Source organism: Dipodomys spectabilis, unplaced genomic scaffold (assembly GCF_019054845.1).
Source record: "Dipodomys spectabilis isolate Male_0828 unplaced genomic scaffold, ASM1905484v1 ptg000002l, whole genome shotgun sequence".
In the NCBI taxonomy this organism is placed as follows: Eukaryota; Metazoa; Chordata; class Mammalia; order Rodentia; family Heteromyidae; genus Dipodomys; species Dipodomys spectabilis.
In genome coordinates this window covers 18,880,851-18,908,821 of record NW_024870679.1, presented here as the reverse complement: position 1 = coordinate 18,908,821, position 27,971 = coordinate 18,880,851, and the positions used below count along the sequence as shown (strand labels likewise).

General features: G+C 48.0%; 1 protein-coding gene across 1 annotated transcript; it reads right to left on the bottom strand.

The window, feature by feature from the left end:
* Positions 1-4,610: 4,610 nt before the first annotated feature.
* Positions 4,611-18,242, bottom strand: Acp6 (acid phosphatase 6, lysophosphatidic). The gene is made up of 10 exons (XM_042683654.1): positions 17,659-18,242; positions 11,883-12,011; positions 11,671-11,801; positions 10,669-10,748; positions 9,050-9,137; positions 8,036-8,168; positions 7,457-7,557; positions 6,630-6,725; positions 5,268-5,433; positions 4,611-4,801 (listed from the first exon to the last, which is right to left on the bottom strand). The coding sequence occupies exons 1-10, from the start codon at positions 17,875-17,877 to the stop codon at positions 4,658-4,660; spliced, it is 1,287 nt and encodes a 428-aa protein (XP_042539588.1). The 5' UTR covers positions 17,878-18,242; the 3' UTR covers positions 4,611-4,657.
* Positions 18,243-27,971: the final 9,729 nt, after the last annotated feature.

Here is a 27,971-nt window from a genome sequence, read left to right as displayed (position 1 = left end):
GGACCATTGCAGGCTTCATTCTAGGTGCCAGGAAGTTCTAAATGTACACTTAAGCATTTTCTGTGTACAAATATTTGTATGTCTGTGCTGGTATTGGGGTTTGAACTCAGGGCTTTGTGCTCTTGCTTAGATTTTTCTTTTCCTTTCTCAAAGCTAATGCTCTAGCACCTGAACCACATTCTACTTCTGACTTGTGGCTGCTTAGTTGGAGAGAAGAGTCTAAAAGACTAGTCTGCTCAGGCTGGCTTTGAACTTCCATTCTCAGATCTCAGCCTCCAGAGTAGCTAGGATTACAGGCGTGACCATTAGCACCCCACCAGAATGCCTCTTTCGTAGTTACATAAAGCCACTCTCAGGCCTCACCCTCAGTGCCACCCAGCAAGATATGCTGGGTACACAATCACCAAAAGCCCACTCAAAACTCCAGGCCCAAGCCATGGCCTCTCCAATCTTCCCGCTCCCCATTGCTCTATGTTACCTCACACATAGAAGTGAGAGACACTATGACCTAAGGAGCAATCACTCCTCCAGCATTCCTCCTCTCTGGCCTCTTCCATCATCCTCTCCCCGAGGCCCAGGTGGAGCTGTGTCTACCCTGAACCATTGGGCTTCTGCAGCTAACAGCTCCAGGGTCTGCTCTGCTTGTTTGACTCCCTCAAGTCCTCCTTACCTAGCATTACCCAGCCTTCCCCTTAATTACACTCTCAACCAGTTCCTCCCAGCTCATCCCTCAGTGCCCAGGCCAGGCCCTGGTGATCCTGTGGTCTAGCTGGCTTTCTGAAGCCACAGGGCCCAGAGTTGAAAATCTTGAAGCTGTCACATTCTATTTCCTTCCAAATTAATTCTCCAATGAATACTGTCCTTTCAGTAATTCAGTGCAGGCTATTTCATACATCATTCCTTTATCTTTGAGTCTGTAATATATGTGTGTGTGTGTGTGTGTGTGTGTGTGTGTGCACGCATGTGCAAGCATTCACGCGCATGTGTGAACACCCTAGTCCCAGGGCTTGAACTCAGGGACCCGCCCTCTTGCTTGGCTTTTTTTTTTTTGGTCGTGGGGCCTCAATTCTGGGCCTGGGAGCTGTCCCCTCAACTCTTCAGCTGAAGGCTAGCACTCTACCACTTCTGGCTTTTTCTGCTTATGTGGTGCTGAGGAATCGAACCCAGGGCCGCATGCATGCAAGGCAAGCGCTCTACCACTGAGCCACCTTCCCAGCCCCTCCTGCTTGGCTTTTTCTCTTAACGTTGGCACTCTACCACTTGAGCCACACCTCCACTTTTGCCATTTTGCTGGCTCATTGGAGATAAGAGTCTGTTGGACTTTACTGCCTGGACTGGCTTTGAACTGCAATCCTCAGATCTCAGCCTTCTGAGTAGTTAGGATTACAGGCGTGAGCTGCTGGCACTTGTCTTATGTAATGTTTTTCATCTCAGGAAATAATTGACATACCTAAGGTATGCCTTTGACACCTAGGTTAATGTAGAGAAGGAGAGAGAGAGATGAGTCCCATTTTATACACCCACACACCTATATACAGATCTAGACAGACATACCAACAGAATCTTTTTGTAGTACTAAGAATCAAACCCTGAACTTTGCATATGCTGTAAGCTGAGCTACACCCTCAGCCCTGAATGGACTTTCCAGTTTAGACAGTACATACAGAGGAAGGATTTTTTTGTCAGTGGTGGAGCTTGAACTCAGGACGTGGGTGTTGTCCCTGAGCATTTTTGCTCAAGGCTAGTGCTCTACAACTCTGATCCCCAGCTCCACTTCCATTTTTCTGGTGGTTAATTAGAGAAAAGAGTCTCAAGGACTTTCCTGCATGAGCTGGCTTCGAACCATGATCCTCATATCTCAGCCTCCTGAAGTTAGGATTATAGGCATGACCCACCATTGCCCAGCTGGCTCAGAGGCAGGATTTTTAACTGCAAGCTTGTGACTCCTAGATCCATGCTGTCTGGAATTCTCAGGAATACTTATCCAACTTACGCTTATCCACAACTGCAAGTACAGGCGGGGGAAAGCCTTGGAGGTTCCCCTTGCCCTAGGCTTCCCCCTAGTGGAGAACAGGGGGAGTGCTCAGTAGCCGGGAGGGTTAAGTTCTGAACTCATCTACTCATCCTGGATGTCTGTGCTGAAGTGACAACCCAGGGACTTACCCCATACACAGTCACAGAGAGATGGCCCCTAATGACATGGGACACCTATAGACTAGCAGGAATTGGACAGGCTATAAGGATGTGTGTCCACAGCCAGGGGTCAGAGAACATAAGCCAAGGTAAAGTCACTAGAGAAGGAGGAATCTCATTTCCTTAAAAGAGTTCCGTCTGGCCAGGAGGTCTGTCATGAAGGAGGCTGAGGGTGACCAGGAGCAGATCTCAGAAAGTGCTGTAGAGAAAGGGTGTGACCTACTAGGCAGCCACCACTGTAACCTGGGAGAGTGATCACAGAGCCGGGGATATCATACAAACTGGTAAGCACTGGCTGTGTTAGGCACTACTCCTGCTGGGGACACGGATGTCTGCCTTCACGGAGCTCACCTAGACAGATAAGAAATATGGAGAGAGAATGGCAAACACTAATGAATGCCTGAGGAAAAGACAGGACCAAGTGTATCCATTTTTGAGGGTTGCTTTAACAAAATAGCCCAGACTGGATGTTATTTCCACAAAATGCAGGAGGCTCATGTCCCAGAACAGAGGCTTGACGGGGGTGGTTCCTTCTGCGTACTCTTTCAACTTGCAAAGAGCTGCCTTCTCCCACTGGCTTCCAATGGCCTTTCCTGTGTCCGTGCTCAGGTTTCCTTCATTCTTTCTGTCCTTCCTTTTCTCTCTTCCTCTTTCTTTCATTTTGTATCAGTATTGACTGGGACTTGAACTCAGGGTCTGTGCACTGTCCCTTACCTTTTTAACTCAAGGCCTGTAGTTCTACCACTTGAGCCACAGCGCTGCTTCTGGCTTTTTGCTGGTTAATTGGAGATAAGAGTCTCATGGACTTGTCTGCCTGGGCTGGCTTTCAATTGTGATCAGATCTCAGCCTCCTGAGTTAGGTTGATTACAGGTGTGAGCTACCAGCACCTGGCTTCCAAATTTCCCTTTTGAAAGGATACCAGCCAGCTGAATTGGGGCTTACCTGTATGACCTCATTTATCATAAGGACTTCTCTCATATGTCTGAAAGCCTAGAGGTCAGGACCTCCATGGAGAATGCGGTGCAGTCCACACATGAGGTAGTAGAGTGTAACTAAGGCTAGAGGCAAAGGGAGGGAAGATCTGAGATATTTTGCATATGGATATCTTAAATATCTAAATGGAGATGTGGAGTGACAGTTATGAAGCTGGAATTCAGGAGGAAAGATCTAAATTGAAGGTACAAGCTTAGGAGACAGTGTGTATATTAAATTTAAAACTATGGAACTGCTTGGGATTACCCACAGGGGAAGTGGAGGTGTGGCTTAAGTGGTAGAGCCCCAACTTGAGAGAAAAAGCTTAAGGCATAGAGCCTAGGATCTGAGTTCAAACCCTATTATGAACACGCGCATGCATGCATGCACGTGCACACACACACACAAGCGCACACACACACATCACCCACAGGGGCAGGAGGATTCAACCCAGGGACAGATCAGGAAAGGGTAGAATCAGCAAAAATAGAGAAACGGAGAAACTAGAGGAAAACCAAGAAAATATTAGCAGAAGCCAAATGAAGAAAACATCCCAAGAAAGCTGGCGAGAAGCTGAGTAAGACAGCAGTGTTGATCACAGAGGCACCTGAGTTTTATGAGGGTTATTTTCATGGAGTGAAACACTTATGCTCACTTTCTTATGAAATAAGAAATACAACAATAAGCTGGGCATTGGTGGCTCATGCCTGTAATTCTAGCTACTCAGGAGGTGGAGATCTGAGGATCGAGGTTCAAAGGCAGCCCATACAGGATAATCCATGAGACATTTACCTCCAAATGGCCAAAAGCCAGAAGTGGAGCTGTAGCTCATGTGGTAGAGTGCTAGCCTTGAGCAGAAAACTCCAAGCAGGGGGCAGGGAGATGGGAAGGGATGGGAAGGGAAAAAAAATAAAATAATAAAATTAAAAAAAAAAAAAACCCAAGTAAATGGAGTTGTAGTTCAAAGTTGTAAAGCACTAGTTTTGAGCAAAAAAAAAAGCTTAGGGACAGCATCCAGGCCCTGAGTTCAACCCCCATGATTGACCAAAAAAAAAAAAAAAAAAATCCAAGCAAAAGCGTGAGACCCCAAGTTCAAGCCATCACATCAACACACACACAAAATTAAGTACTTTTAAAAAAAAATTATTTTATTTATTTTTTTGGGGGAGGTCCGGTTATGGGGCCTGAACTCTGGGCCTGAGCGCTATCCCTCAGCTCTTCAGCTCAAGGCTAGCGCTCTATCACTTGAGCCACAGCACCACTTCCGGCTTTTTTCTTTTTGCTTATGTGGTGCTGAGAATCGAACCCAGGGCCTCATGCATGCAAGGCAAGCGCTCTACCACTGAGCCACCTTCCCAGCCCCAAATTAAGTACTTTTAATTTGTGTTCCCCATCCCCAAACACACAAAGCTGAGGCATATAAAGCATTTTATACAGGCAATAATTCTATAAAGGCATTTTATTTGCAAATCAAGTTGCTTGTATAAAGAGTCACTGTCCATTCCTAAACTCCACGGCTTGTGCCGGGGAGCAGAGCGTGTGGTACTTCTCTGGGCTTGTGGTGTAGAGGGACATGGCGTTCAGGAACAGCTTGAGCGGGCAGAGCTTGTCGGGGCACCCTCTGGGCACCTGCTCCTGAGGAAGAGACAGAACTCAGCAGGTCCACTGAGGACCCCATTCCTGCTGCTGTCCCCCACTGAGGCCAGTAACCCGAGAAATATACAATTCACAGCCAGGTGGGCATCTCCTACACAGTCTGCCCCCAGAGTTTAAAGCACGACCTTCTGCTTCTAAAAGTCACTTAGGAAAGACTCCGTCATCATGGCGTGTCAGCCATGAGGGTGTGTCGCAGCCACTGAGGAGTCTAAAGACACACATTAGCTCCCCAAACACACCACTAATTTTCAAAATCAGCAGGATGTCACATCCACTCAGGAGAAAGACCAGACACCACATGCAAGTTCTGCCCTAGCCCTAGGCTGCAGCTGTGAGTCCCCTCACAGGCTTTAGAAGGCAGCTCGGCCCCAGGATGGAGAGCTAGTGCTAAACAAGGGAGGAAGGGGATAGGCATGGGTGCACGGCTCTCACCCAGAGATCTTACCTCTCCGTGGTAAAAGAGCTGCACAAACCACTCCTTGGATTTCTGGTGCTGGTAGAGTTCCAGGGTCAGGTCCACAGCAAATGGGGGCCATTTGTGGTCAAAAATCCCCAGGGCCATTAAGAGAGGCATAAGGGTAACATCATGAGCTGCATAGAGGTACAGCTTTCTGCAAGGGAGGACATGGGAGGCCAGGACATTGCCTAGTTGAACTGGGTATAAAACTTCTGAAACAAAACTTCTGCCCCCATGCCTCCCCTCCAGTTCTCATGGGGGAAGAGGAGGGTGGCCTGGAGAACTCTCCTTGCCAGCTCTGCCCTGCCCACTTCCTCCCTCTCTGGTGAAGTTTCAGGAAGACAATGAGTGAAAGTACCTGGAGACTAGTCTCTCTGGGGTCTTACTAGCCCATGACGAATGTTTTCCTACTCTTTGCATAAACAATGAGTTTAATAGGGTCAGCTTCCTTCTGTGTCAAAGAGCTTACAGTTTATAGAGAATTAAGTTCATTTCAAAGGATTACTAATAAGTCTGTCTGGCCACCAAGTCCTTCTCCAAAGAGTAAAGGTGTGGCTCCCTTGGGAAGGATTGGATTTTATTGATGGGCTCGCCACCTAGAACACTGTCACTGAATTCTAAGCTTTTGTTAGCTACAAGGCAGAGTGGCAAGGTAGCCAAAGAGAGCAAGCACTGTAGGATCCTTGCAGGTATTGTGAAAGATTGAAGGGTAGCCAGGCATTGCTGGCTTATGCCTGTAATTCTGGTGACTCAGGAGGCTGAGATCTGAGGACCGAGGTTCAAAACCAGACCAAATAGAAAAGTGTATGAAACTCTTTATCTCCAATGAACCAATGGAAGTGGAGTTGTGGCTCAAGTGGTAGAGTGCTAATCTTCAGTGAAAATGCTAAGTGACAGCATGAGACCTGAATTCAAGCCCAGTACAGGTACTAAATTCTTTTTCAACTTTTTTTTTTTTTTTTTGGGTCGGGTCGTGGGGCCTAAACTCTGGGCCTGAGTGCTGTCCCTCAGCTCTTTAGCTCAAGGCTAGTGCTCTACCTGTTGAGCCACAGCGCCACTTCCGGCTTTTTTCTTTTTGCTTATGTGGTGCTGAGGAATCGAATCCAGGGCCTAAGGCATGCAAGGCAAGCACTCTACCACTGAGCCACCTTCCCAGCCCCTCTTTTTCAACTTTTTTAAAAGATGAAAAAATTAGATACTCCAGCAAAGGATCAACTGCTCCCAGTGACCCCTCTGAATGGGTCCTGTAATCTCTTAGCTGTTCACCTGTTCTCTTGTAGCCTGATGCCTGCCTGCAGCCAGAAGCCCCACCGCCCTTAGCTGTGCACTGCAGAATCTGGGTGCAGGTACCTCAGCTTGCTGGGAGGAGTGGTAGGGTCCACGGTGCTCAGCAGGTTGCCCTCCAGGATGTGCAGGAATGGGCCGACCGCCATCTGAAGACTTTCCCTGAGAAGAGGGAACAACATTCAAGCATCCAGCAGCCACCCTGAACCCCGGGGATGTAGCTGCATCTGTCCTCCAGGACCTCAAAGAGCTCAAAGGAACTGAGAAGACAAGTCATGTAGAAGAGCAATGGGCAGGAGAGAAGTTCCAGAGGACCTTAGCAAAACAATCAGAAGTAACACTTCCTATGGTTTTTGCTGTTGTTTTCTGTGTGTGTGTGTGTGTGTGTGTGTGTGTGTGTGTGTGTGTGTGTGTGTGTGTGTGTGTGTGTGTGTGTGTGTGTGTGTGTGTGTGTGTGTGTGTGTGTGTGTGTGTGTGTGCGCGCGCGCACGCTCTAGTACTAGGGGTTGAACTCAGGGCCTGGGGCATTCTTCTTTTGCTTCTTCCCTCAAGACTAGTGCTGTACTACTTGAACCACAGTTTCATTTCTGGCTTTTTGCTTATTAATTGGAGATAAGTGTCTCATGGACTTTTCGGCCTGGGTTAGCTTTGAATCACCATCCTCAGCTCACAGCCTCCTGGGCTGCTAGAATTACAGGCACAAGCCACCACGTCTCTTTATTTGGCACACGGGGTGAGTGGCTGGCCCTAACTTGGGACTCCTGCACTTTGAGCCTGGGGACTACAAGCCCGGTTTCATTCTACATGGTGAGTGAGGTTAATGAGCCTCTCCCCTGACACACGGAGGCCTGGCCATGTGTGACTTCACACTGGCAGCTGCAGAGACACCTCACCTGTCATCCTGTTGCAATATATGTACAGCTGTGTCCACAGCTCTCTCTTCAATTATCCGTGCAAATGTCCTCAGTGTGGGACAGCTCGGGAGGTTGTGGACCTGAAAGAACCAGAGACACACAGCATTAGAGAGGCTTCTGGAGAACAGACTGCAAGCTCCTCCTCTTCCAGGAAGCCCGCCAGGGCTACCTCCAGCTGTGGAGGATGGAACAGCTCAGCCAGCCAGGGCCTCAGGGCTCTTCTGAAGCCATGAATTCCTACAGCCCTAAAAGACCAGAACTTAAAACTTGTTAGCCAGGCACTGGTGGCTCATGCCTGTAATCCACAGGAGACTGAGATCTGAGGATTGCAGTTCAAAGCCAGCTGAGACAGAAAAGTCTTTGAGACTTTAACCACCAAAAAGCCAGAAGTGGAAGTATGGCTCAAGTAGGAAGGTACCCCATTGGGTGAAAAAGCTAAGGGACAGAGAGAGACCCTGCAGGCCCCAGTACTGGTGCGCGCGCGAGCCCACACACACACACATACACACACGCACAGGCACACAGGCACACGTGCACATACACACACAGTTTCATTACCTGCTCAGCAACCACATTGTCTAGCAGAATCAGGAAGTCCACCTCATCATTCCTGTCGAGGCCCATTCGTGCCTTCACCTTTTTCAGATCCTCTGAGATCCCTGGCTGTAAAGTTGCAGTCTTTTTCTGGGCTCTGACAAAAAAAAAAGTAAGCCCTTATATTGCTACTGTACACTGATGATAATTTACAAAACTGGTTGGTCAACACTGGAGGCTGAATATTTTACTAGTATTATTATCTGTAAGTAGCTGTACAAAGGGATTACAAAGCAACAAATCAATTTATGAGTACACTGCCTCTTGAGTAGTGTCATCCCTTCCATTTGTTCTCCTCCATCTCCCCCAACTCCTCTATCCCCTCAAGTTACCTGGCTCCATTTTCCCATATGGACATTAACTACTGACTATGTGCACACCTTGTCTCTCTCTCCCCATTCATAATTTTGCGATTTCTTTTGGTAGAGGATGAGGGGTAGGGCTTGAACTCAGGCCTTTGTCTGTTTGCTTGGCTTTTTTTTCTCAAGGCTGGTGCTCTATCACTTGAATCACTTTTCCACTTCCTTGGTCAACATGTGAGATCTTTACAACAACCCAATAGGGTTGACCTACATTATACTCCTTTCACAGATGAGTAAATTATGTTTCCAAAAGGTCATGAATTATGAAAGTAAGAGCAGGGTGCTGGAGCCTCAGACCTGCAATCCTAGCTACTCGGAAGCCCTGAGGATTGAGGTCCAAAGCCAGCCCAGGCAGGAAGTCCATGGGACTCTTATCTACAATTACTCATCAAAAAGCTGAAGTGGAGATGTGGCTCAAGTAGTAGAGTGCCAGCCTTGAGTAAAGCTAAGGGGCTAGGATCTGAGTACTGACACACAGAAAAAGGGGCGGGGGGAGAGAGAACACGAGAGAGAGCATGAGAAGGAGGGAGGGACAAAGGAAAGGAGAGGGGAGGGAGGGGAGGGAAAAGAAGGAAGAAAGAAAAAGCAAAAGATAGAGAGAAGCCAGGACAGTTACCTGACTTTCTGTGTCAGCCTCCAGCAGCTTTGGTAGTTGGGATACAAGACTTCAGAGCTTGCCTCATCGGTGTGGATGATGATGGGGCCTGTTAGGAAGGTGGGAAGCACAGGTGTGAGGGGCTTTGGCTTGTTCTTACCAGCATCCCCACTTTCTGCTTCTCTCTGCTTGCAGGCAGAAGTACTCCAAGACACAGATCGCAATGCCACTCCACACTGAGGGCCACACTGCAGCCATGCCTACAGCAATCCTACAACCCAAGCACTGGAGAAAGTACAGAGCAATGCCCTTCCAAGGCCCCAGAAGACCAGAGCGAGCGGGGACAGACCTGGATGAGGCCAGCACTGCTCTGGCCCCAGCACTCTCAGGGCTCGAGCATTTGAAGAGAGTGGCTTCTCCTTAACTTGATCACAACTAGGTTCTTTTTATTGCTTCCCAAAGTTCAATCCCATAGGCCAGTGTGGTGACCAATCACATGACAAATGGAGAAAGCTTCTGGGCCACACATCCTCTCACATTCCAAAATAACTCTAGTCTACAGCTGGGGCCCATGGCTCATGCCTGCCATCCTGCTCAGAAGGCTGAGATCTGATGATCGCTGTTTGAAGCCAGTTTAGGCCAAAAGTCTGTGAGACTCTGATGTAACCACCAACAAGCCAGAAGTGGAGCTGAAGCTCAAGTGGTAAAGTACTAGCCTTGAGCAAAACAACTAAAGGCCAGAGCCTATACCCTGAGTTCAAGATCTACTACTGGTACCAAAACAATAGTAATAATAATAATACTATGATGCAAACCTCTACTAGAACCCTACACACTATAAAACTCTTCTATTCCATCTGCAACTGGAATATTGGTACGATAGTTTAGGTTAAATAAAACACTCAAATCTATCTGGAAGGAGTGAATGACTAAGCGAGGAGACCAGCAGTCCCCACATTCCTTCTGATTCTCAGTAGCTCACATATAACCATCTAGCACTTTCCCAGAGATTTTAATCCCAAAGCAATCTCCAAAGCTGCATTATTTCCATTAACGGCAGCATTTGCTGGCGTTCTTTGGCTCATTCAAGTCCCTTCCTATTGTGAAAGACAAATTATTGGCTGTGACAGTCACACTGGAGTCCCAATATCTTAAGGTCCTGGATGGGGAGTCACGGCCCAAGTGGCAAAGTTCATGCCTGCAGATAAGGGGCCACCAAGAAACAAGTTCTTCTCAGTCACATTCCTGTTGCTTCTAGAAAGAAGACATTTGCCTCTTAGAGACTGATGCTCACGATCATCTGAAATTCAGATCCACAATGAAATACAGATTTGAATACTCACAAATGACACTATGCCTCCCTGGATCACCTAAGGCCCTCAACTCACAGGACCCATGTGAGGGAAATAAACGCAGTCCCTGGGGATGGAAAGTTGCTGACTGCAATCCTCCTCTGGTTGGCCATCTCAAAACCCCAGAGAAAGGTTACGCTGGGGAGAATGTTCTAGAAAATAAGTAGACCCAGAAGTCACAGGTGCAGGAGAAGAGAGATTAAGGGAACAGACACCAACAGAGAGAAGAGGGGCTTTGGAAGTTTCTCAGAGTGACTAGGGATTATCCTTTACATCCCAAACACAAACCTTCTTTCTGACGCTGGAAAAGCCCAGCCAGCAAACATCGAGTAGACTCCAGGTTCCGGAACATGTTGGTGGAACGAACACTGGGAGGGAAAAATGAAAAGACAGAGATGCTCATCAAAAAGATGCTGGGCCGCTGGGAACAAGAAGCTCCAAGTGCCAGGTGCCGGTAGCTCACGCCTGTAATCCTAGCTACTCAGGAGGCTGAGATCTGAGGATTGCGGTTCAAAGCCAGCCCAGGCAGGAAAATATATGAGAGTCTTATCTCCAATAAACCATTCAGAAAATCTGTACTGTGGCTCAAGTGGTATAGAGCTAACCTTGAGCTGAAGAGCTGAGGGACAACACCCAGGCCCAGAGTTCAAGCCCTACAACCAACAGCAACAACAAAAAGTTCCAAGCCTTTCAAGACCGTATTAGGCCAGGCAAAGTGGCTCACAGCTGTAATCCTAGCTACTCAGGAGGCTGAGATCTGAGTATCAAAAGTTCAAAGCTCGCCTGGACAGGAAAGCCCATGAGACTCATATCTAATGAACCACCAAAAATCCAGAAGTGGAGCTGTGGCTCAAGTGGTAGAGCACTAGCTTTGAAGTGAAAAGCTAAAGGAGAATGCCCAGGCCCTGAGTTCAAGCCCCAGTACCTACCTACACACACACATACACAATCAGAATTCAAGAAGTGAATTTCCCAGATGGAAATATCAACCCAAAACTCCTTTTTACAATTAAGTATGCACTATTTTTTTTCAAAGAGAGACCACAAAGAAATGACATCAAGGATGTAAACCTGGAAGGTTTTACTCTCTATAAGATGGCAGTCCCTTTGGGACTGGAAGGCCAATGAATGGGACCTCTACTGCCCAGCTGTTCACAAGCTCCTGGGACCTGCACTGTCTCCCTAATGGTGGGAACTACCTGGGAACTACCAAGAGGGGCAGGACAGGTGTCCCTCCTCCATGCTCAAGACCTTAAATGAGGTGCCATGTCCCTTGTCTTGGTGACTCACAAGACCTCCTGTGGGTTGAAGGCTGGTGAAAGAAAGGGGGTGTCTTCCACATAGCTCTTGCGCAGTCTCTCCCCAAGGGCAAACATCTGCTGCATGCCCACTTTGGTCAGCTGCCCAGCAAACATGCCTCCCTGCAGAGGGAAGAGAGAGAGAGAGTAAAACGCTTGCCGACCTGCTGGGTCCCGCTCAGAGGAGGAAGTATCCCTGCTCACCTTCAAGGTGGTCTTGTGGTACTGAGAGTCATAAGGAGAATGTGGTTTCGGGCCACCAGCAAGATTGGTGACTGTGTAATCAAGCTGGGTTTGGGGTGGGACCTCTAAGAGCTGGGGGTTCCACTCTACCTGTTGTGACCATTAAAAAAAATGTTAAAAAAAAAAACAACCTGGGTACTGGTGGCTCACACCTGTAATCCTAAAGACTCAGGAAGCTGAGATCTGAGAATAAAAGTTGGAAGCCAGGAAGTGGTGCTGTGGCTCAGATGGTAAAGCGCTAGTCTTAAGCTGAAGAGTGAAGGACAGCACTCAGGCCCAGAGTTCAAGCCCCACGACCGACCAAAAAAAAAAAAAAAAACTGAAGCCAGACTGGACAGGAAAGTCTTGTGAGACTCTTTTTTTTTTTTTTTTTTTTTGGTCAGTTGTGGTTTTCTCGTGGTTTACTAGAGATAAGAGTCTCACGGACTTTCCTGCCTGGGCTGGCTTTAAACCGTGATCCTCAGATCTCAGCCTCTGGGGTAGCTAGGATTACAAGCGTGATCCCTGATGCTCGGCTTCTGTGAGAATTCTGTCTCCAATTAACTACCCCAAAGCCAGAAGTAGACCTGTGGCTCAAGTAGTAGAGTGCCAGCCTTAAGCAAAAACAGCTGAGGGATGGCTCCCAGGCCCCGAGAGTTCATGCCGCAGAACTAGCAGGACATAAATACATACATAAAATAAATAAATGTTAAAAATGGTTGAAAACTCAGAACATTAACCTCCAGCACCCTCCTCCCCATGGAACATAAGGCTAGGAGGATAAACTTTTAACTGGTATCTATGCCTCAAGCCTATAATCCGAGCTACTCAGGAAGCTGAGATCTGAGGATTTAAAACCAACTGGGGCAGGAAACTCTATAAAACACATTTCCAATTAAGTAGTCCCAGTACTCACTCACACTGACACACACACACAAGATATTATTCCTTCTTTCAGTTAGCCATCGCTCCTTCTTCCCCTGACCCTTTGGATAAAACCCTACAAGGTTCAGAGTGGTCTGATGGGGCGGCTGCTTCCCCCAGTGTATCCCCTCCCCCCAATTTTCTTCTCTGCCCTCAATACTTCATCTCAGGCCACACAATGTGGTTTCCCTTAGTCCCGTTCTCACACCTCCTGGGCTTTCAACAGCATGTTCCTTCTACCTAGATTTTGTTTTTTCTCTCTTACTGAGAAGACTCTTGTTCATTCCAAAAGACTCAATAAGCCCTCACCTGAGCTCACCAGCTCTTTGGCAGCCTTTACTAGATTGTCTTGCTCAGTAGCCTTAGCTTCATGAGAAAGAAACTAGGTCATCTATTGACCCCGATAGTCCACATCTCCCTCCCCCGCCTCCCCGCCCCCAAAGCCCCGGCACACCACAGATACAACGAACAGTTCTGCCAATGTGCCAGGCCCAGTAGAAGACACCAAGCTTGGGGCACCTTGATTCTGCCTTTCCTGGGTTCCTTTCTGTTAGTAGAGGAAGCGAGCTATGAATGCAAATGAAAGCAAATGACAGCAACACCATAATGAAGTGATGCAGTCAGGGGCTTGGGGGCTCACACTTATCATAGCTCTGAAATAATGGTTCAAAGGCAGCCCAGGCAGGAATGTCAGTGAGACTCTCATCTCCAACTAATTACCAAAAAACTGGAACTGAAGCCGTGGCTCAAAGTGGTAGAGTGCTAGCCTTGTGCACAAAAGCTCAAGGACAGTGCCCGGGCCCTGACCCAGCCCTGGCACTGGCACTAGCAAGCACACACACACACACACATACACAAACACACTAAACAAAACAAAGTAGAAAATGTGCAAGAAACCTGATGAAGGCCCTCATTGTTCAAAGGCAACAAAGACTTTCTCTTTTGGCTATCTATCATGATTAAGAGGCCACAGGCTTACATCTGTAATCCTAGCTACTCAGGAGGCCGAGATCTGAAGATCAAGATTGAAAGCCAGCTCGGGCAGAAAAGTCCCAAGAACTCTTAGCTCCAATTTACCAGCAAAAAGCTGGAAGTGGAGGTGTGGTTCTGCCTAGAGCAGAAAAAGCCAAGTGAGAGTACAAAGTCCTGCGTTTCAAGCCCCAGAAACTTAACAATATGATAGCAATATTTAAAATGTGGTAAAACAATCAACTCAAAGTAGGTAACAAATACAAAGGCAAGCAAACAGAAGGACAAAAATGGATGCGGTAACAAGATTTAAAAAAAAAAAAAGTACACCACAATCCACACACTTGTCATGGGTGAGCAGTATATTTGACACAAAGCTCCTGGCATTTCTGTAAAAGAAGAGCTCAGCCAGACAGGAGTTTAAAGATAAAAGCAAGCCAGCAGCTCAGAAGAAGCACACCACTGCTAATGCTAACAGACAAATTCCTCCCAGGGGCCCTCAAAAAGGGAGAGTGATATGGTGAACATCTTCCCAGCAGTCACAGCAGTGTGTTCTGCGGGACTGTTGTTCCAGGTTTTCTCAGCACAAACGATAACATCCCACCAAAGACACTGGGATGAAAGCCATGCCAAACAGTGGGATCGATCTGCTGCATTCCAGGCCAAAGGGGGAAAAATATCTACCAAAACAAAAACTTCCCAGGTATAGGTTTTAGAATAAAGCAGTAGTTTTGAGCCTTGGCTTACCTACTGACATCACTGAGATTTTTTTTTTAAGTTATTCATATCTGAGCCTCATTCTGGACTATTCACACCTGGATCTTCCTAGGTTGGAGTCTCCACTTTTACTAATTAATTGATTCGTTGGCCAGTTAATCAGTTGGTGGGACTGGTGTTTAAACTGCGGGCCTCTGAGTCATTCCTCCAACTCTTTCTTTTGTTAATATAACTTCACTTTTTGCACGGGCCAGTCTGCACCTCAATCCTATTTACAATTCTACATAGGTAGGGTGAAAAGCATGCATCATTGCACCCAGTTTTTTTTATTGGTTAGATGGGAGTCTGAAACTTTCTCCCTGGGGTAGCCTCATATTGTGAGCCTCCCAATCTTCGAGTAGGGCGGGGAAGTCTCCACTTGTAGAGTCTAGATCATTCTAAAGCTTCACCAGAAAATTTTTTTACAATGTCCAGATATCCTAGGCCAACTAAATTACAGTCCCAGGGAGGAAGACCCAGGCATTGAGAGAATGAGGGACTGTAAAGAAAAGAGATGTGCAAATGTGGAAAGCCCCCTAGAGCCTGACCATCTTGAGAAAGAGTGTGACCCTAGGGGGCCAGATCAGCGGAGTGTGGCCTTGGTGGGCTAAAAATACACAGCCTCCTTCCTCCTGTTTGGCTTACTTTTACAAAATTGATGTGGTCAGGATTTGAGTCAGCAGCACAAAAAGAAACAAGAGCAACCAATAGGGCCACAATTTTAGCCAGCTTGTTCAATACCTTCCCTGTAACAAAAAAACAAACAACAAAAATGAAAAACCTCCAAGTGTCCCTGACCACATAATTGACCAATCAGTATAGAAAGGGATAGGAACCCTACCAAGTCTCCAATTCTCCCTATTTAATCTGAGGCCACACTCAGTCACAGTGAAGAGGGTACAACATGGCTGAGGTGGGTGGGCTGAAGTGCTACCTTCCTACTGCTGTCTATGCACAGGCTCTTTATCTACCTTCCTTCCCCCCTCCCCCCAATTCTCTTTTCTTTTTGTCCCAGTACTGGGGCTTGAACTCAGTGCCTGGATGCTGTCCCTTACGGGTTTTTTTTTTGCTCAAGGTTTTACTACTACTTACTACTCGAGCCACAGCTCCACTTCTAGCTTTTTTGTTGGTTATTTGGAGATAAAGTCTCATGGATTTACAGACCTTGACTCTCAGATTTCAGCTTCCTGAATAGTTAGGATTATAATCATGAGCCACCAGAGTCTCTCCTTATTTCTTTCCTAAACTTTTCTATCACCTTTCCTATGTTTGCATCTTTCCTTTATTCTTCTTTTACCAGACAGAAGACCTGGCCCGTGCAGCTCAAATCTGCAATACTAGCTGCTTAGGAGGTCGAGATCTCAGGAGCATGGCTTGAAACAAGCTCAGGCAGAAAAATCTGTGAGATTCTAATTCCAGCAAAAAGTCAGAAGTGGAAGTAAGGCTCATGTCAATTTAGTTAAATTCTAGTAACATATTTGGTGCATGGGCTAAGAAGTTAGGATTAAGAGTGTCTTTCTGATTTTGAGCCACCAAAAGATAACATAAATTAAAAAAAAAAATTCTCCAGTTAGTTGAGTTCAGTGTCCTACCATGGTTCAGAACAATTAATAATACAACAGAATGGATGGACTGACCTGTACTTCTTTCATCCAGAGCTTCCTAAATGTCACCAGGACATTATGTTCTTCCATATTGTCAAATAAACCAAGATCAAAATCCCTTAACAGGCTGCTTGCTGGTGGCTTATGTCTAATTCTAGCTATTCAGGAGGCTGAGATCTAAGGAAGCCAGCCCAAGCAGACTCTTTTCTCCAATAAATCAGCAAAAAGCCAGGAGTGAAGCTGTGGCAGAGCACCAGCTAAAGCTAAGAGACAGGGCCTATGCCCTGCATTTAAGCCTCAGTTCTGTCCCACTGCACCCTACCAACAAAGCCTTACCACCAATGGAGCTGGAGTAAACTGAACTTAAAAACAATTTGTCTGGTGGGAACCAAGTTGCCACTGTCTGAGCAGGAGCAAAGTGGATCTGGAAGCAGACCGAATCTTTTCCTTTGAAAAGAATCCTGGATCTACTTTAAAGAAAAATGACCACTCAAGCTTCATAATTTTACTACCAAACACAATCATCTAGTAAGACAGGTTATCCCAAAAGCTATTCAAGCCGTGGGCCTGACTCACACCTGTAATCCTAGCAACTCGGGAAACTGAGATCTGAGGATCAAGGGCCTGTCCACCTAGCCACTTGGGCAATGTTAGGTTAGGAGGAGAGAAGTCCAAATCCTTGAATTCAAACTCTAACAACATCACTCACACATACACACGCAGGGTACATGTAAAAGGAGAGCCCCAAGATACAGGATGTGTTACTACAAAGTTTTCATGAGATCTCAAATGGTCTGCAACAAACCCTGGGGGGTCCTAAAATCTCTTCCTAAAAGCGTGCCCTCTGTTCTGCACTGTGACCGCACTTAGGGAGGTTCTTGTTACAAAGGTCCCTGCAACTCTTGGACAAACAGGTGCCCACAAATGTGCCTGCACCAGGTACGAAAGTGCTAAGCAAAGTTCACCCAGACACTAACGAAAAGCGCAAGCTTTCTGGCCGTAGCCGCTGACTCGGAACCAGCACTGTGTGCACCTGTGCCAGTCCTGGGGTTTGAATTCAAGGCCTGTGAGCCGTCCTGGGGCTTTTCAGCTCAAGGATAATGCTCTACCTAATTTGAACCCCAACTTGGCTTCAGGCTTTCTGGTGGTTCACTGTTGGAAAGAGTCCCCAGAACTTTCCTCTGTGGGCTGGCTTCGAACCGTGATCCTCAGATCTCAGCCTCCTGAGTTGATAAGATTACAAGCGTGAGCCCGCGGTGCCCGACAGAATCTGCATTTTAAAAAGGTCCCCAGGCGATTCCCAGAGGTCACCATCCTAGCCCGAGGGTCCCCGGAGAAGGGGATGGGACGGGTGGGGGGGGGTACGGGGGGAGATGGGACTAGGGGCGGGGGGAATGAGTGCACGAGTTGGCGCCCAAGCCAGACCGAGAAGGCACCGGCTACTCCGGCCGGTCCCGGGTCCCGCCCTGCCCCGCCCCTCACCGGCTTCCAGGCCACGACCTCACCTGCTCCTCCAGCGGGAGCTGGTGGAGGGGACTCCGCGCCCCGTGGCGGAACACCACCTGCACCATCCTCAGCTCCAGCTCGCGGCGGTCAGCCGGGCACCGGCCATCGGCCGCCCGCTGCTCGGCCTGGGCCAGCCGCCGCCGGTGGAGGCAGAAGGCCAGCGAGGCCAGGACGCCCACCGGGGCCCAGCGGCGTCCGCGGAAGGCACCGGCGAGCATGGGGAGGGCGGGGCCGGCGGTCGTGGGGATACGCTCGGGGGGTCCCCCGCGGGTGCCGGGCCTCAGCGGCCGCCGCGGACACCAGAAGCGGTCGGCAGGCGCATGGCCGCGGGGGCTGCCGCGGCCCGGCCCGGAGCGGGACCCCGACCCCCCAGGCAGCGGCCACGTCCCTGGGACTGTAAACCGAAGCCGGGACCTGTGGGAGACCGGACGAAAGAAGCTTCAACTCGTACGTGAAGTTTGCCTCCCCGAACCCTGAAGGCGCGGGAGGGAACCCCAAGCTCCGGGCGGCGCGTCCGCCAAGGACGCCAATCCGCTCCTCATCCGCAAACTCCCACCCTCTCTCCAACCTGCCCGGGCGCTGTCCCAAGTGAGGACGCGCAAAGGGGCACGGGAAGTGGAGTCCGACGGGGGCGTCCCGCCCCGAGGCTCGGCAATGGAAGAACTACAACTCCCAGAGGGCCCTACGCGGCTGGACTCCCCGGGCGAGTAGTTCCTGCTTGCCTTGGGCTGAGGCCAGCCGGCCTGTCCCGGGACTAGGACGCCAGAGTACGTTCGCCCCGACAGGACCCTACGAAAATGCGAAAACTGGGGTCCAAGGTGGTAGTGTGAATACTGTAGAAAAGTTTGAATGAGGGAGTAGTTTGAATGTGGAAGACTTCCTTAAATCCTGGAGTCGAGTGTCCCCGCACAACTGGCTGGTTACCATTTGCAAAGCTCAGCATGGGGTGCTTTATAATAAATAAATATTAAATTAATAAATTTATTGTTTATTATAATAATAAATAGTTACTCTTCCCGTTTAGAGAAAATTCTTGGGCTGGGTGCGGGGGTCGGGGGAGGAGGGAAGGTGCGCTCAAGGGTCAAGTGTATCTGCCTAGCAAGCATGAGGCTCATAACAAACACCAGTACTTAAATGTTTTTAAAGAAAATAATCAGGCATAAATTGTAACGATCATACACATATAGAACATCTCATAGATGTGTTTACTTGCATCTGGAATATTTCTTGTGGGGAAAATCCTGCCCACACCCAGTGTTTCAGAACCCTAAATGAACAGACAATCCAGCCTTTCAGAAATAGTAAGTGTAAGGTCCGCTTCTGGATGGCGAGCAGACTCCACCCACCTAGCAGCAAAGTCTCCACCCAGTACCTGTGTTACCTAGGCAACTGGGATACCTGGAAGAGGTCACATCTGCATCCGCTGAGGCCACATCTGGATTCCATGTGGCCACACCTCCCCCCCCCCCCCCCCCCCCCCGCCCCCACTCTACATAAGGCCTAACCCAGGTCCAGACTCAATCTTTCCCAGCTCTCTTTCCCAGGCCTTTCCCAGCCGCGTGGAGGGCCAACATAGCCCGGTGCCAGCTAGAACGATGAATATACCTGTCCCTTACCTGAATACCATGTGCGTGGTGTGATTCTTACTCGGTTATCTCTTTTTAAAAACCTAACAGTAAGAGGGATTCACCTTTCCCTGAGGCAGTCAGGTAGGGGTGTGGTTTTGTGATTTGCTGGTCTTGGGGCTTGAACTCCAGGTGTAGCTACTGTTCTTAAGCCTTTACATTCAAGGATAGCTCTCTACAGCTAGTGACAGTTTTTCAATGGGGTTTTTTGGGGGGTGGTTAATTGGATAAGAGTCTCACAAACTTTCCTGCTTGGGATGGCTTCAAACTGTTATCCTCAGATCTCAGCCTCCTGAGTAGCTAGAATTACAAGTGAGAGCCACCGGTACCCAGCAAGGAGTTGTGCATTTTTAAATCACAACTAAATCACTGTTGATAATGTCTTTTTACTGTTTCTGTTTTTCTTTTTTGGTGGTCATACAGATTTTGAACTCAGAGCTCTTTTTTTTTTTTTGTCAGTCGTGGGGCTTGAACTCTGGGCCTGGGCACTGTCCCTCAGCTCTTCAGCTCGAGGCGAGCGCTCTACCACTTGAGCTACAGCGCCACTTCCTGTTTTCTGGTGGTTTATTGGAGATAGGAGTCTCATGTTCTCTCCTGCCTGGGCTGGCTTTGAACCGCGATCCTCAGATCTCAGCCTCCTGTGTAGCTAGGATTACAGGCGTGAGCCACCAGCGCCCGGCGAACTCAGAGCTCTTATGCTCTCACATGTGACTCAACACCTACTCCTCTGGCTTTTTATTTTTACTAGAGTTTTCCATGTTTACCATTTTCTACTTCCCAGGCAGAAAAGAATTTATTATCCAAACTGCCGATCCCCACATGTGGACAGTGGGCAGAGACGGGGCAACTTCTGCTGGATTGAGGTTAGTGTAGAGAGAGGGCGGGGAAGGGCGAGTGGCCACAGCAGATGTGGACATGACCTCAGAGTCTGGGAACCTCCCATGGTCCAAAGGAGGCATGGCTGGGGCAGTCCAGGATGTGACCTCAGAGAGAGGGGAGGTAACTGCCTCCAGGTGTGCCTGTCACCTGGGTAACGCAGATGTTGAGCAGTGAGGGGGGGGGGGGGGTTTGTGCAGGCTCGCATGGAGAATATGGCCCTTTTCCTGGGCAGAGGTAACAAAATGTAGGATCCTAATTTGATAAGATTGTGTCTTTATAAAAAGAGGAAGAAAGAGAGAGAAAAATACCAATATAGCCACACACCAAGAAAAGACCATGTAATTACACAGGAATAGGGGGCACCTGCAAGTCAGAAAGAGGGGCTCCAATGGCGCCTTAGCTTCAGCAAGTCTCACCATAGTAAGTCAGGTATTGAGAGCATCAGACAGTATTGCTTTGGAGAGAGTGCCGTTGTCACCATTTCAGCAAAAATGTGGTATAAGCTCTGGTGCAGACAGGCCCTGATATTTCAGTCATGGTAGTTTTAAGTCATCAGTGTTAGGAAACTTAATCACAAGGGTATTAGAGTAAAGAAAGAGCAGAAACAATCTCAACAGACCAGATGACTTTAATGAAGAATTGAAGCAGGACCCACAGTGACCTAAGGAGGGTCAGGAGAAATGAGGCATGGTATAATGGCTACAGAGGTGGAGGGGCTTAAATACGGTAATGGTTAGGAGCCAGGGTCTCAGGGTCTCAGAGCTCAAGGGTTCAAAGGGTGTGAGAGGGGGCAGGACCACAGGTAGCTGAGGTTTCAGAGTCTCCTGAGTATATGGTATAGGACTGACAGATCTGAGAGCCTACTATTTGAGTCCTCTGACCCATCTCTTCCGGGAATTCAGGTGCCTATCACCTGGGAGTGAGGATGGGGAAGTGAAATTTCACAATTAGATTAAGACTGTGGGTTGGAGATGAGCTGGAGAATACTGGGAAGTGCCCCTGGGGGAAGGGTAATCAGTGGCCCAAGCCATTGGAACAATCCTGAGCTATGAGAAAGCGGATTCCCATTACAGAGAACCTTCAAGACAATGGAAAGTTGGCACTTGGTTGCCAGTACACTCTGAACTCTGTCAGCACTTGGCACAGACTTGGCAGGCATCATGAGCAACAACCTTTGTCCTCTACGAGCAATAGCAGTGGTGTGTCTTGCCAGGGTAAGTGTAGGAGGTGTATGGCATGTGTTAGCTGCCATGGCTTCCTGCAGAGTCTTTGTGTAATTAAAAACAGTCAGCACATGTGACACAACCTTTGAGGAGCTCTATAAATATTTTATGTTTGCTGAATGGTAGTGGTGGTGAGCCGAAGTTTAAAAGAAAGGCTAAAAGTCCTGAAATCATGCTCTGGGAACAGACCAGAGGAGGAAAACTGAGCAATTGGTATTTTGATCCTCGTTCTACCATCAGGCAAGGATGGTTTGAGAAATAATAACTCCCTATACCAAATTGTCTTCAGAAAGTTTCATTTAATAGGATGCAAAACTCGGTTTTAATGTGAGACTATACTTAAAAAAAAAACATTCACTGTTTAATTTCCAATGGTGCACACAGGTCCTAGTTCTCATAAATACTTATGAAATTGTAGGATATGTGATAGAAATACTGTAGGGGGCAATTTCATTATACCACTTACTGCTTTCTACATAAATTTTCCCCTGAGAAATTTGGTTTACAACAAAGTATTAACATTAGAACAAGCATTAGGAAACAAAATTTTCCCTTGGTTGCTAGAAAGCTTGGTGTCTAATTTTCCATTTAATATTTAGAACCTAATGGCCATTATTAGAACTGTGATCTTTCCTTCCAGAGTATCACTGGATTGGAAGGGAACTAAACTGGAGCAAGATCAGTTAGGAAGCTACTGTAACAATCCAAGTAAGAGAAGGAGGGGGAGAAAGGAGTCAAGGGTGGCTCCTGAGTTTCTGGCTTGGATAACTTAAATCATTTAGCATTCACCTGGGAAAGAGATGGAGCAGAAGTTAGCAAGTTCATTTTGAATCTATAGATCCGGAGGTTCTTTGGAGAACTTAAGTAGAAATATGTTCTTGGAGATTATATGTGCTAGAACTCAGATTAAGTTTGAGCTAGGGATATGACTATGGGACTTCTCTAAACATGGTCATTGAAATAATGAAAGAGTAGCCTTCTACTCTTTCTTTGAAACCTCTGCTCACCAGCACTTACCATAAAGTGCATACAAAATATTTATAAGACTACCCAAGGATTATCTCATAGGTGCTGACAAACAGTGCTTTCTTTCATCCAGTGAGAGAGAGAATAGGAAAAGTAAACTAGAGCCCCAGGACAAGTCTTTAAGGAACCCCACCATATAAGAGAAGAGTAGAGAAAGTGAAGAGTTACAGATGGATAGGAAGCAGACTGGATATGAAGGAAATCAAGAGAAAAACATTTTTAAGAAGCAATGGGGCAGGGATGGGGGTTTAGCTCCGAGGAAGAGCACTTGCCTGGCAAGTACAAGGCCCTGAGTTTGATCCTCAGCTCTGGAAAAAGAAAAAAAAAAAAAAAGCAGAACCAATGGGGCAACCATTTCACCTAAGGACTCATACCTGAGAAATTTGTTTTGTTTGTTATTTATTGTGCCAGTACTGGGACTTGAACTCAGGGTGAGGATGCTGTCCTCTGGCTTTATCACTCAAGACTGGCACTCTACCACTTGAGCCACACTTTTACTTCTGGCTTTCGGTTAGTTAAAATCTCAGACTTTCCTGACTTGGATGGCTTCGAACTGTGATCCTCAGATCTCAACCCCCTGAGTAGCTAGGATTATAGATATGAGTCACTGGCGCCTGGCTATTTTTGCAGTTAACAAGCTTATGGCAATGTGGATTCAGTTCAGGGACTTAAAGATGTGGCACTGGGAATGCAGCGGTAAACCTGGGAGCCAGCTTAAACAGCTCTGTTTGCTTTCAACACATTTCCCAGGCAGAGGAAAATACGTTAGACCTGGCACTCTGTGTGGGGGCAGATGCCCAGGGCAAACACACCCCATGCATCTACCCCACTCAGATGCCCATGGCTCCCTCACTTGAGGAGGGTTGCTACCAGAAAAATATGACCTAATCAGAGCAGCACACACTTGCTCCTCTATTAGATTTCCCCTTGATACACAAGTGAAGCCTTTCTCTCTGGTTTCAGTGATGAAAACACCTATTGCTCTTTTTCTTTCTTATTGCCCAGTTGAGGATTTGCCTCTCAGCGGGGGAGTCACTGACTCTGCCACCAGAGGGCGCTTGCGTCCAGTCCTGGGCTGAGTCCCATTCCTAGGGAGGTTGAAAATGATCCCAAGGCAGTATCGCTTACAAAAGGCCTCTGAGACTTGGCTGCTTGGTTCTAGGAAAACAGCAGCAGCGTTTTCTCAGGTAGCTGCGCACCTCATCCTCAACATGCCTCTTTGACAGACATCCTTCAATGCAACTCTCTCTGCGGACAGGGTGTGGGGAGCAGGGAAGGGCCGGAGGCGTCTGGCCAATGGGCCTTCTTTGCGCCCTGCATGTCTCCACGGGGAAGAAGAGGCTGTCTGGAGAATGCCCATACTGAGCAACAGGTGCCAGGTGAGAGAGAAACAACTGGATGACAATGGTTCACGCCTATCATCCCAGCTACTCAGGAGGCTGAGAACTGAGGATCCTGATTCAAAGGCAGCCCAGGAAGGAAAGTCCATGAGACTCTTCTGTTCTAATTAACCAGCAAAAACCACAGAAGTGGAGGTGTGGCTCAAATGGTAGAGTGCTAGCCTTAAGCAGAAAAAGCTCAGGGACAGGGCCTAGTACCCACATCTCCTGCTCTGGATAACAGCTAGACAATTCCCACCAGAAATGGACTCTCTGTAATGTCATTTTCCACAGGAATCCAGTGCAGCACAAATCCACTCATCTGTTGAGGTCAGCCCACATCCAGCCCTCCGATGGTGTCTGAAGGGCTGCAGGCTCCCTATGCCCTGCGAGGGACAGAGACTTTTTGATTCAACTTGACATCTCCTGGCTACTCAGGAGATAGGAGGATGGTGGTTCATGGCCAGCCTGGGCAGGAAAGTCCATGAGACTCATCGCTAATAATCACCAAAAAGCTGGAAGTAGAAGGGTTACTCAAGTGGTAGAGGGCTAACCTTAAACAGAAAAAGTTAAAGGACAGTGCCCAGGCCTAGAGGTCAAGCCTCAGCACTGGCACACACACACACACACACACACACACACACACTGTACACATACACACACACACACACACACACACACACACACACACACACACAATGGAACTTGAGGCCATTCTGTTTCCTCTCCAGGACCCAAGTGCTTCCTTGATAACACAAAGAAATTGACTTTAAAAATCTCTGTCTTCCTCTCATTTTCCATGAATCAAACTCCTCCCCCAAATTTTTTTTAAGTTGTGGCATTGTTGGAATGAGTGTGAGCTTAAGGTGACATTGCAGTCTCAGCTTCTGTGTGTAACTGCTGAGGGTAGCTCTTGTCTAATAGGAGGTCCTTTGGGATGTCTAGATCGGGGAAGAGAACCAGGAGCCCAGGGGCTGGCATGGGCAGCACACACATCCTGCAGCCAAGGCCACGCACTCAGAGTGCAGCGTGGGAGGGATGAGGCCAAGGCGGTCCGTTCTGACTTAGCCAGTCATCTAAGGAGTCACATTTCAGTCTGTTTCAACTCCATCAATGCACATGGGCCCACCGAGACAAGCACTGACTCCCGCATCTGCCATCAGGGGGACCAGCAGGGCGTGGGCTCAGCTGTACTTGTGGGACAGAGTGGCTGCCCACTTCCCCATCCTGACTGGTGGCTGTTCATGGAGCATGCTGATAGGAGATCCGCCTTGGGGCCTCCCGAAGGGGGCGAGGGAGATGGGTAAAAAACGAGAAAGACGGTGAGACATTGCTCTGCTGCTATGTCCAGCGCTGGCACAACCACTGGTCCCTGCAACCGCCCACACAACCTTCAGTACTTGATGCTGGCACTCTACCAGTTGAGCCAAAGCGACACTTCCGGCTGTTTGTTGGCTCCTTGGAGATAAGAGTCCCTAGGTTTTCCTGCCCAGACTGGCTTCAAATCCTTTTTTTTTTTTTGGGTCCGGTCGTGGGGCCTGAACTCTGGGCCTGGGCAATGTCCCTCAGCTCTTCAGCTCAAGGCTAGCACTCTACCACTAGAGCCACAGCGCCACTTCCGGCTTTTTTCTTTTTGCTTATGTGGTGCTGAGGAATCAAACCCAGGGCCTCTGGCATGCAAGGCAAGCGCTCTACCACTGAGCCACCTTCCCAGCCCTGGCTTCAAATCTTAACCCTCAGATCTCAGCCTCCTGAGTAGCTAGGATTACACATGTGAGCCACCAGCATCTGTCTGAAGCAAACGTTTTCAGTTCTGATAGATGTGGCTTCAGAACACAGCGATCAGTGTGCTGCGGACTCATCCTGTCTTGTCCTTAAACATCCTTCCTAACTTTTCAGGTCCACAACCTGCTGTATAAAGAGGCTCAATAAATGATTACAACCAGGCACTGATGGCTCACGCCTGTCATTGTAGCTACCCAGGAGGCGGAGAACTGAGGATCGTGGTTCAAAGCCAGTTTGGGCAGACAAATCCAAGAGGCACTGCTCTCCAGTTAGCCACCAAAAAGCCAGTAGCAGAGCTGTGGCTCAAGTAGTAGAGAACCAACTCTGAGCAACAAAACTAAGGGACAGTGCTCAGGCCCTGAGTTCAAGCCCAAGTACAAATAAAAACAAACAAATAACAGGTTGCAAATGGCTGCTTTTTCTCTTAACTATTTGCCTTCATTGCTAAGAGCCTGCATTCCTCCAGTCTGTAGACTAAGCAAGCAGTGTGTTTGCCTCTAGGGGTCCATCCAGAGTAGTAACATCTTGGTTGTTTTGGTATTGACGCCATGCCTTTCTCCAAATCACCAGGCTGGCTCCACTGTTAGACACAACACTGGGCTGTACGGTGGGTGGAGGAGGGAGGGGAGGGAGGGGAGGTCCCAGCCTACCCTGGGTGGGCATTTCTTATCTAAGGCTGACCTCACCTCCCACAGAACAAGGAACAGGACTTGCTCCACCTCTAAAGATCAGTGTGTCCTGAGCTCCCGATGTCTGCTCTTAGATTCTGAATATTTATAGAACTATTGTAAAAAAAAAATGTTTTATAAACACTGTTATTAGCACAAGAGTTTCATCAAGTATTTATTTGGTTAAGTTTTGTTTTTGCTTTCTAAGAGCACCCAGCAGAAGAAAAACAACTCTTAGACAATTTATAAATAGCTCTGATACCAGGCAGATAGATACGTATTAGAGTAGACACATGCTATACAAATGTGCTGCCTGGGAGACAATCGCTTCAGTTGGAGGATCTTGAAAGACCTTGGAAGGGCATGAGGTCAGAGCAGGGCCTTCCACAGAAGGCTCTGAGAGGGGGAAGGAGTCTGAAGAGGAGAAGGAACGGTGGTGTGAGGAAGTGTGGCTCACATAGAGGTGGGGGCAGGTCGGGGCTGTGGAACCGGGGTATAGCCCAGGACAGAGCGGGAATGGGGCCTGGAGTAAAGGCGGGATTTGGAGTATGGACTCACTTCTCTGAGCTACAGGAAGTACCAGGTTACAGGGGGATCATGTTAGACAATGGGAGGTAGACACCACTAGGGGGGGCTGTGGAGAATGATCCTGGGTCTACAATTAGGTGGGGAAGCAAAGGCAGAGAGAACAGGACTCCGGCATAGGGCAAAAATCCCCTTAAAGTTCTCTTAAAGTTCCAAACATGCCCCTATAGAGCTGATCCCATATCCAACCCCTATAGAGCTGAGGCAATAGTCATTTGAGCCTCTTCTGGGAAGTACACTCCTGCCGAGAGGCGTTGTCCTGGCTCCATGTCTCACACATCCTGGGTCAAAGTCCAGCTTCTCAAACTGGGACCCATGAACCAGAATCTTCACGGCTGCTTCTTTACTGTCATCAGCCAATGCTGACACTAGCAGTCTGGCCAGGCCAAGGTGGTCTTATGGTCTCTGACTTTGCCTGAAGGCCTCTTTCCTCTCAGCCAAGGTCATCTGACACAACCCCTTGCACACACACGCACACACACACACACACACACACAGAGGCATGGAGGTTGGAATGCTCATGTTGGTCCTGGTCTCTGAAGGTAATGCTGACACAAGATGAGGTCTTTTCCAAGATCAGTGTATCCTATCTCTCTGGATTCTCTGAATTTCCACTGCTGTGCCGTGGCCCATGATAAAGGGAATTGTGTGTGTGTGTGTGTGTGTGTGTGTGTGTGTGTGTGTGTGTGTGTGTGTGTGCATACTAAGACTTGAATTTAAGGCCTGGATGCTATTTTTTAGCTTCTTTGTGAAGAATGTAAAAAAATAATCATATATATGTATATATATATGACAGCACCTAACAGCCAATTTTGCTTCTGTATGAATTGCTTTGTGCTAGATGATTGTATGGTTTTTGTATGATTTTAACTGTGACTGGTTTTAGTTACTCAGTAGTGGAATGTCAGCCTGGGAGCCTAGAGTTGCTTAGTAAAAGACTTCAAAGGGTTTACAGCCTTGACCAAGGGCGCAAAGTCCTCAGAATCATCCCCAAAGCTGCAACACCCTTCCCAGAGGCCGGGGCAGTAAGGCCCTAGGGAAGAAATACAATGTTTTAAGAAACCTAAGCAACTCCATTTTTGTTTAACACTCCATCTCAGTTCTGCAACTTGATTCGATCCACTTTAGCCCCAATGCTAGGA

Excerpts from the sequence above, each read along its gene's own strand:
- Acp6 (XM_042683654.1), bottom strand. The coding sequence starts at position 17,877 with ATGCTCGCCGGTGCCTTCCGCGGACGCCGCTGGGCCCCGGTGGGCGTC. Across the intron at positions 12,012-17,658 it reads AGCTCCCGCTGGAGGAGCAG|GTAGAGTGGAACCCCCAGCT; the intron begins GTGAGGTCGTGG and ends TGGTCACAACAG. Across the intron at positions 10,749-11,670 it reads TTCAACCCACAGGAGGTCTT|TGTTCGTTCCACCAACATGT; the intron begins GTGAGTCACCAA and ends TTTCCCTCCCAG.